Below are 10,316 nucleotides of genomic sequence, written 5' to 3' on the forward strand. Positions count from 1 at the left end.
CCTTTATAAAAACTGAAAAAAAAAATATTATACCTTTAAAAGGAGCAATAATGTATGAAATGTCAATATAAAAAGTAAATAAGAGAAATAAAGGACATATCAGAAATATATAATAATTCTAATAAAAACGAAGAGATTGATTATTTTCTTAATTCATACTATTTTAACTTTAATTAAGCGATAAAAAGAAAGGAATAAAATATGTTTTTGGTATGTAGTAGTTAGGCAGGTGCATGCATGGCATTAGCCATTAAATGAAGCACAATTGCGCTTGATGGGCAATAACAACACACATAGTAATGTTCATTTTTCAATTATTATATCCTTATGTTCAAAATGCCACAACAATATTTCTCAAAGATATAATCATGTCCATTTAAAAAAAATCCATGGTTCCAAAATTTTGTTTACTTATTCAATGTTGCTGCTCCACCAATTTCAACTATACCCTGAACTTATAATTGAGTTTGAGTAAATTGATTTTAGGGTTGTAACATAGAAAGTGTAGAGAAGTGATTAATAGTAGGTTGTTGTGTGCTTGGGAAGCACTTATAATTCGTCCACCAAATTGGTGTGTAGTCAATTTTGAATTAATGCCTTCTTTATAGCAGCAATGTGTACTACTGTACGACTCAAACTCTTCCTATTGTTGGGCAATTAGCTAAAAGATTTTCTATTGATGATATCAGTTGATGAACCCTTTACGGTCAGAGACAAACTTCGCGTGTGCAATAAATATATTGATGGGAACCAAATTTAATTTCAATACATTGATATGATATTATAGTGGATTTAAATAGTTAATCACGGGATTTGCATTATGTAATTGAGCAAAATATTATCTCTCACTTAGTCACTTTTTTTAAGGAATGCACATACATGGAGAGGCAGATAATAATGGCAATTGATTAACGTGCTAGCTGAGTTATGCATTGTTTAGGCATGGCTTAAATTTTGAGTAGCTTTTAAGAGAGTTCTTTGAAAGGTTGTAAAAAAGAAAAAACTAAAACAAAAAATTAAAAGAGGAGCATTAAGCACATCCTTATAGTGCACTGCTTCTATTACATGTGTTAGCCTGTTAGGTCATCTGCTCAAGCAATGAATTTTATACTTATTTAACACTACAGAGTTTAAATGTAGTTTTTTTTAATTATAGTTTTACGTTTACTAATAGAAATTAAAATTCCACCTCAATACTCTACATGCTATGTGTTTGGAAATATGTTTCTAAGCAACTAATCACATTAATTAATTTATTTTTGGTATGGGGGGACTAATCACATTAAATAACTAGAGGCTGCAAATCTCCAATTCTAATTAAAAATAACAAAACACTTAAAAAAATATAGTATTAAATCTAAGTTTTGTGGATATTGAAATTTCAAGGCGCAAAATTAAAAACCTTCTGAATGGCAATATGGCATCTAAGTCGGATTGACCAAAATTTGCCTATAAGTTTACCGCTTGATTTGCTTCTAACAACGAATGAGACCATTGAAACTTCCTTCTAAGCTTAGTGAAAAAAAATATGATCTATGTGAAAATAATTTTATTCCTCCCCTACATACATAAAACATATCAAGTGAAAAAAATACAGGAGATAAATGTGAATTTTGAAATAAGAAGATATAAGAGCATTAAATGTTAATTTTTATTTGAATTTAACAGTTATAAATATAAAATAAAAGATTTTTTCATTTTTTTTATTTCAAAAGTACATTTTATGTAAATTTTGATATATATATATATATATATAATAATGGAGTATTAGACAAATTTAGATTACTATAATATGATTTATAAGTTATAAGCTTTCAATTCAATGGTAAACTTTGAGATACAATTATGTAACAAAATTCACTTATTATTATTTAATTATAAATACATTATTATTATTATGTATATTAAGATGAATAATTTTTATAATAATTAATTAATTTATATTATATATGAAATAATTTCTAATTGATTAACACATCGCATTATGAAATACTAATACATAATTAAATTCATAAAAAATAAAAAGGTAACTAAGAAGAGCATAAAGATACGATACCGTTTTGACTCGTTCTCACAGTTACGACTTACGAACCCAATCACCTTACACACCGGTTTCTTTCTCGGATCTCGAACAAAAACACGTTCTCAACGTTTTCTCACAAGATCTTGCACATAATTGCCAAAATCTGCGTGAGTCCCGAAACGCGTTTTGCGAGTCATGAGTTACCGAAGGTTTGTTTTCGAAATGACTCCCCTTTTGTTCTTTGATCTGTTCTTTCCCTCGATTTTAATTTGTGCTTTGTGGTGCATTCGTTGATTGCAACCTTTTTGGTTCGATATGCGGTTGGGTAGTGCTTAGGTTTGAAGGATGATTTGGATTTCAGGGCAATGCTGGATCTGGATTTTGGAATGAGTATTGCTTTGAAATGCACGTGCATTGTTCATTAGCTGTTCAGTAACAAGGTGAAGTTGAAGAGGATCATAAAGTATTTGAGTGTTTAGATTAAGCTTTTTTGTATTCAAAGCAAAATTTCAGTGAGAGTGCATGCCTGGTTTGGATTTTTTTGGGGGGAAAATTGTTTTTTTTTTTTTAATTTCTCAGTTAGGATTTTGATTATAGGCTGTTTTGAAGGAAAAATAAAGTAATCCAATTCCAGACACACATAGAGCTTTTGAAATCATGATTTTTGTTTTTTAAATCGATTCAAGCCAAACTTGCCCGTGGAAATTTAATGATATGCCTGGGTCCTAAAGTTTTTGAGAACAAAGAGGTAGAAGGTATCATGTCACTGGGAAAGATGTGAATCACTTGCTAACTGGTTAATGCTTTTTACTGATACTGAAAAGAAAAGAAAAATTAGAAGAGTGAAGATTTTAATAGGGTGACAAGTTTTGGAAAATTGGAGGATTTCGAGTTCAAACAAGAGAGTGAAGCCTTGGTGCAATGCAATTGTAAGGTTGCTTCCTTGTGCCTTGTAGGACATGGGTTTAAATGCTGGAAACAACCTTTTCGTATGTTGGGGTATGTGTACATGTACACTGCTGAGAACTCACTGGGCTCTCTTGCATTGAATCCAATGTCCATTTTTTGAGTTCAAACAAGGGAAGTAGGAATGCTCTAGAAAGTGAAAACTTCCTTATTTGTTTATAGCTTGATGTTAACTTAAACTGTGTTTTGTTGTGCTGTTTATGAATGAGCTAATTAGCTATGAGCTGGAGACCATCTCTTTTACCGCACCTGTTGAGCTGGTTCCTGCACTAGGAAAAAGTATGGATTTTGATTTGTTGGGAATCAGAGAGGTTGAAGCTATGATGCAATGCATTATTTATTTATTTATGTCTAGATGTTGATTTCAACAGTGCCTTGTCATTAAGTTTATAAATTGTGCAAGATTTTGAAGTTGTTGCTCTGTTTTCGGCCCTTGTGAGCTGATGCCGACTTTTTTTTTTTTTTCGTACCCCAGTGCCCAGAGGCTCTTCGCTATGCGAAAGTATGAGAGAGGGATATTGTACGCAGCCTTACCCTTGCATATGCAAAGAGGCTGTTTCCGGATTCGAACCCATGACCAACAAGTAAATGAAATTAAAAATTAAATAAAAATGTTTTTTTTAATAAAAATCAGGATAACATTTCATGTCAATTACCTTACTAGATACTTTGCTTTCATTTTTCATGTATTGGTTGTATTAGAAATTTGTTTTATGCCCGAGCGCTTGTCCAAGAGTATGTGAGTGTTAGTATTAGAATATAAAATATTCCTTGTCTATTATATTTTTAAGAGGACCCAAATCTTTCATAGCAAATTCGGAACTCAGTTTAGACATGATAGATTGGCGTAGAGTGTCAGAGGATGCAGTGAGAATGATATCATCTACATAAAGAAGGATGTAGGCCGTGTCATTGCCATTGTGGTAGGTGAATAATGAGTTATCACATATACTATGAGAAAAGCCCAAGGTAGCAACAACAACAGTGGGCTGTTCCACCTTGGGCTGCACCGTGGCAACCATGGGCCACGCCACCATGTCCGTACCCAACTACGCCAAATTGGCAACATCAGTCCACTCCTCGCCAGCAAGGAATTCTTGGACCAAAGCCTCCACAAGCTCATATGGCAGCCACATCAGCAAATAATGCTCAACCATCATATGCATCAACCGACATTCAAGCTGCGATGCATACTCTTTCTATGGCTCCTCCCGATGATCAGTGGTACATGGATACCGGGGCCACCTCTCACATGACTGCAAATGGAGGTAATCTCACTTCTTATTCCAATATGAGCAATAATATTATCGTTGGTAGTGGTCATAATATTCCAGTTTTTAATTCTCTACAAAGAAACAATTTTATTTTATGTAATAAGCTTCCAAAGCATTATTTTTGTCATTCCTGTCCTCTTGGAAAACACACAAAATTACCTTTTTATGAATCTTCTTCTTATACTATGATGCCTTTTGATATTGTTCACAGTGATATTTGGACGTCCCCTGTGCTCAGCTCAGGTGGACATCGTTATTATGCTTTGTTCCTAGATGACTTCACGAATTTTTTGTGGACTTTTCCAATTGCAAATAAATCTCAAGTCCATTCCATCTTTATTCAGTTCCGTGCTCATATTAAAACACAATTTGAAAGAGAAATCAAATGTTTTCAATGTGATAATGGAAAAGAATATGACAATGCACATTTTCATAAATTTTGTGAACTAAATGGAATGACGTTTCGATTCTCTTGTCCATACACCTCACCCCAAAATGGAAAAGCCGAAAGAAAAATTCGCACCATCAATAATATCATTCGCACCCTCCTGGCCCATGCTTCTCTCCCATCTCATTTTTGGCATCATGCACTACAGATGGCTACTTACCTCCTCAACATACTCCCTAACAAAAAGCTTGCCCTACCAGCCCCTACTAAAATTCTCTACCAAAAAGATCCGTCATATTCTCACCTTAAAGTTTTTGGTTGTCTCTGTTACCCTCTTATTCCCTCTGTAACTAGAAATAAATTACAGCCTCGCTCAACTCCATGCGTCTTTTTAGGTTATCCTTCAAATCATCGAGGTTATAAATGTTATGAGTTGTCGAGTCGTAAAATTATTCTTTGTAGGCATGTTACTTTTGATGAAAATACGTTTCCGTTTTCTGCCTTGAATGCTCCTCCAACCTCTAGTTATGATTTTTTGGATACAAGCGACACACCATTTCTTAAAACCGACCCAACCTCTTCACCCCTCATGACACCAACGCCTAACCAACATTCCCCTCATCCAAATACTACCCCATTACCAACACCTATCTCATTACCCAATCGCACTACTACGACCCCCACCTCCCAACATATGCCATCATCAACCTCTGTCCCTTCCTCCACACAAACTACCGAACCAATCAGCTCATCGTCACCATCACCCCCTTCCCCTCAAATGACCACTAGAGCACAACATGGCATTATTAAGCCTCGCAAACTTTTCAATCTCCACGCATCAGCTTCACACTCAATTTCTCCCTTGCCTACCAATCCCATTAATGCATTACAAGATCCTAATTGGAAAATGGCCATGACCGACGAATATAATGCTCTTATTGAAAATAAGACGTGGGACTTAGTGCCCCGTCCAACTGATGCTAATGTTATCCGAAGTTTGTGGATTTTCAGGCATAAAAAGAAAGCTGATGGTTCATTTGAAAGGTACAAGGCTCGGCTAGTCGGTAATGGTTCGAATCAACAGACTGGTGTCGATTGCGGAGAAACCTTTAGTCCCGTAGTTAAACCAGCAACTATTCGAACGGTTCTCAGTATTGCTCTTTCCAAATCATGGGGTCTTCATCAGTTGGATGTCAAAAATGCTTTCCTACATGGTAATCTCAATGAAACCGTGTACATGTACCAACCTGCTGGCTTCCGCGATCCGCAATACCCTGATTATGTATGCTTGTTGAAGAAGTCTCTCTATGGTCTTAAACAAGCACCTCGTGCTTGGTACCAACGCTTCACTGATTTTGTTGCTACCTTGGGCTTTTCTCATAGTATATGTGATAACTCATTATTCACCTACCACAATGGCAATGACACGGCCTACATCCTTCTTTATGTAGATGATATCATTCTCACTGCATCCTCTGACACTCTACGCCAATCTATCATGTCTAAACTGAGTTCCGAATTTGCTATGAAAGATTTGGGTCCTCTTAGTTATTTTCTAGGTATCTCAGTTACCAGGCATTCCAGTGGTATGTTTCTCTCTCAACATAAATATGCTGAAGAAATCATTGAGAGAGCTTCCATGTCCTCCTGCAAACCGGTTTCAACTCCAGTGGATACAAAAGCAAAACTCAGTGGAACCTCTGGCAACCCATATCATGATCCATCTGAATATAGAAGTCTTGCTGGTGCTTTGCAATACCTTACTTTCACAAGACCTGATATTTCTTATGCCGTTCAGCAAGTATGTCTTTTCATGCATGATCCAAGAACACAACACATGAATGCCTTGAAGCGAATCATTCGATACATCAAAGGCACCATCACTCACGGTTTACATCTCTCTCCCTCCTCAGTTGACAAACTCACCACATATACTGATGCTGACTGGGGGGGATGTCCGGACACCCGCAGGTCCACGTCCGGTTATTGTGTTTATCTTGGAGATAATTTAGTTTCATGGTCTGCCAAACGTCAACCAACTCTTTCTCGTTCTAGTGCAGAGGCAGAGTATCGTGGTGTTGCTAACGTTGTCTCTGAATCCTGTTGGCTTCGAAATTTACTCTTAGAACTTCAGTGTCCTATTGCGAAAGCCACACTAGTATATTGTGACAATGTTAGTGCTGTCTACTTATCAGGAAATCCCATTCAACACCAACGCACTAAACACATTGAAATGGATATTCATTTTGTGCGTGAAAAGGTTGCTCGTGGCCAGATACGCGTTCTACATGTTCCTTCACGCTACCAAATAGCTGACATTTTTACAAAGGGCCTTCCGCTACAGCTATTCAGCGACTTCAGAGATAGTCTCAACATTCGTCCTCCTCCCGTTTCGACTACGGGGGTGTATTAGAATATAAAATATTCCTTGTCTATTATATTTTTAGTAATAGCTTTATGTGAATTAAATAGCATTGATTCTGTTATTATATTTTTAGTAATAGCTTTATGTGAATTAAATAGCATTGATTCTGTAGAATCAAATTGATTCAAAACTATTGTATATATACACACTTGAGACTATGAAATAGGCAAGCCAAATATTCTCTATTATTGTTATTCAATAGTTAGTGTGAGAGAGTTAGTGGGTTTTAGCCAAAGTGGCCTGTTTCTTAAAAAAATACTTGTACTTTGGACTCATGGCCATTTTTCTTATATAATCTTTAACTTGTTTCTAACCCACCAATCTGGACTTGTTCTTCGACACTCCCCATCAAATTCTACTAGCTTGATCCAATTGTGACTTGTCTTCAATTTTTAGCCTGGGTTTGTACTTCAAGTTTGTCCCTCAGAGGCCTCAAGTTTTGCTTTCATGTATTATTGGGGCTTGTGCTACTTTTCTTGACTTTTCAAGGCCTCAGGTTTGGTTTAATTTTTGTGGAATAATGGTGTTCTCTTGTGTATTAACCATCATAACTGTTTGATTTTCAGAGATAATCGCTCCTCCAGATCATCACTTGTAGATGGTTTTGATAGTCTGGAGGAGGGTGGTCTAAGGGCTTCTTCTTCTTACTCACGCGAAATTAATGAGCATGATAATGATAAAGCCATAGAGAATTTGCAGGACAGAGTTTCCTTTCTGAAACGGGTAAGTTTTCTATTTAAGATTAAGGTACTATTTTGCTTTTGAAGTATCAATTGAATTCTTGTCTTAACATCTGGCTATAGGAATTCTTAGTTCTCACTAATGTAAAGGTTCATGGAAAAGTTCTGCTAGTGTTCAAAGTATTACCTGCCATGGTTCTATTGTTGTTTAAGGTCTTTGTGCATATATGTTGTTTCTAATTTTCCTGTTACCATTTTGGATCATTTGCTTAAATACTGGGAAATCCTTTCCCTGTTTCTAGTTGGCTGCATTGTAAAAATAAGCATGCTTGTATTTTTTTTTAATGGTCATCAGTTGATTTGTAAACAAGGGATCATCAAATGGGATCCCCAGTTTATGATTACTGCAGGTCTGGAAATGCTTGTGATTTGTTAATAAAGATTAAGTGTGTGCATAGTTGTTTATTTGCTGCTACCTCCATTTTTTTAAGTGTCTTTTTAGGTTGTGACACAAGAATTAAGAAGTACAATTAAGTGAATTAATGTTCTTATTTTTATTTAAATTATTATCTGATTTCATATTATACCCTTTAACTATCTTACTAATTAATTTCTATCACTAATTATTCTTCCGTTCCCTCTAATGGCAATTTCACGATAAATGGGTGAAGCCGTGAAGGTAAGGGTATAATTGTTATTTGACAAAATAGTAATTAATATTGTCTTGAACGCTTAAAATGACAAATAAAATGGAATGAATTTTTTCTGAAAAATTTACGGTAAAAAGGACTGAAGGCAATGATTGCTGGTGATATCTTTATCCATTTTAACAGAATTTGGCTTGGTTCTTTTGTATGGGGCTTCTTTAAATTATAGAAATACACATTTTCTCTTGTTGTAGCTGTTGTGCTATTTACAAATATATGCATGTCCATTTGCAAAGTATGAATTATTGGTCAATTGCTAATTTAATGTCTAAGAAATTATTTAGCCTATTGGTTTCGTTGCATAATGTTCTAATTATTTGGTTAGTAATTTGCTCGAAGGAACCATTAAAATGATATGATCTGCTGATTTATTTTTCTTCGACTGTAAATATTTTCTTGATCAACAGTTAACAGGTGATATACATGAGGAGGTTGAGAGTCATAACCAGTTGCTTGATCGGGTGGTATGTAAACAACACAGTGTTTCTGTGAGAAACTCTCTTCCCTTTATTCTGATTGGATTCCATTGTAAATTAGGGTAACAAAATGGACGGATCAAGGGGTGTGATGATGGGAACCATGGATCGATTTAAAAAGGTAACTTTTTTATTTTCTGTATAATGTACCTCATTTTATCTTTTAATTTCACATTATCGGAACATGATTTAGTGTGTAGAAACTGAATTTTGTAGGTTTTTGAGAAGAAATCAGCAAGGAAAACATGCTCACTTGTGGGGTATTTCACACTTGCCTTCATATTCATATACTATCTTATTAGGTAAAGTGATTCAATTCTCCTTTCTCTGTTTGCCTTGACATGACTGAAATGAATATCTATGGATACAAACATGTTAGCCCGTTTAGATCCTGTCACTGTAATAATTTTAGATGTTTCTAGTTTGGTAGGTTCATAAACAAGGTAATGTTTAAGAAAATCAAACTATCAAAGGCAGTTTTTCTTGTGCTTATCCTTAAGCACAAGTGCTGCTGTGTTTCATGTAAGGAGTCTATGGTACAGCTGTTGGCTCTGTAGACTTTAATTAACTAGTGAGAAATGAAATCTAACACACTCTCCCCGACACTAGAGTACTCTACCCACTAAATATGTGGTCTCATTTCCAAACTAGTAGAACCTAGATGAATTTTAACAAATAAGAAAGTTCTAAAAAAATAATATTAAGAGTGTGTTACTCGCATTCATAGGAAATCAAATGTGTTGATTGGATCATGTTCACTGGCACCCCTTTAAATCTGTAATGAATAATAACATGGGAAAGATATTTACAATTCACTGATGCAAACTAGCATTTGCTTTGCAGGATGCTTGGATACTTTACACTTGGGTAAATTGTGTGTTGTTAAAAGATCGTATATTTCAATTGTGTGTTGAAATTTGGGAGTAAAATCATGTGGTCCTGTGCTGTATAGTGTTTGAACCATTCCATTCCATTTTGGCTAAAGCAGATGGCTTCAGACTCACCTGTTGATAGCAAAAACTTATTGCATACATGAAGCTTAGAAATTCTATTGTATACTTTCTCTCTTGACCTGGTCCTATATCCATTTTTTCATAGTTGACATTAGTCCCAAGTTCATTTATTATGTAAATTCCTGTAATATGAAATGAAATGATTCTATTCAATTGTAAGTAGGGAGTTCAGAATTGTATTAGATCGGTTGAGGGGGGAAAAATCATTTAATCCAGTCACTTAACTTATTTCAGTTTGGATTAGATTAGTTTTTGGTTTTTGAAAAGAGTCTACAATATAAACAATAGATTAGGTTTTAGGTTTTGGTTTTGGGTGATAATTTCTCAAAGAACAAATAACCAATGGATGATAAATTTCTAGTTC

General features: G+C 35.0%; 1 protein-coding gene across 2 annotated transcripts; it reads left to right on the forward strand.

The window, feature by feature from the left end:
• The first annotated feature begins 2,064 nt into the window (after positions 1 to 2,064).
• LOC100818014 (bet1-like SNARE 1-2) lies at positions 2,065 to 10,107 on the forward strand. 2 transcript variants are annotated; one of them, XM_003536802.5, is made up of 6 exons: positions 2,065 to 2,232; positions 7,643 to 7,799; positions 8,871 to 8,927; positions 9,001 to 9,060; positions 9,156 to 9,241; positions 9,783 to 10,107. In XM_003536802.5, exons 1-6 carry the CDS (start codon positions 2,219 to 2,221, stop codon positions 9,808 to 9,810), a joined length of 402 nt encoding a protein of 133 aa, XP_003536850.2. In that variant the 5' UTR covers positions 2,065 to 2,218; the 3' UTR covers positions 9,811 to 10,107. The 2 variants fall into 2 exon arrangements, with proteins under 2 accessions (XP_003536850.2, XP_014618359.1); XM_014762873.3 differs by lacking the exon at positions 2,065 to 2,232 and adding an exon at positions 3,548 to 3,573.
• Positions 10,108 to 10,316: the final 209 nt, after the last annotated feature.

The sequence above is a fragment of the Glycine max genome, chromosome 10 (assembly GCF_000004515.6).
Source record: "Glycine max cultivar Williams 82 chromosome 10, Glycine_max_v4.0, whole genome shotgun sequence".
Classification (NCBI taxonomy): Eukaryota; Viridiplantae; Streptophyta; class Magnoliopsida; order Fabales; family Fabaceae; genus Glycine; species Glycine max.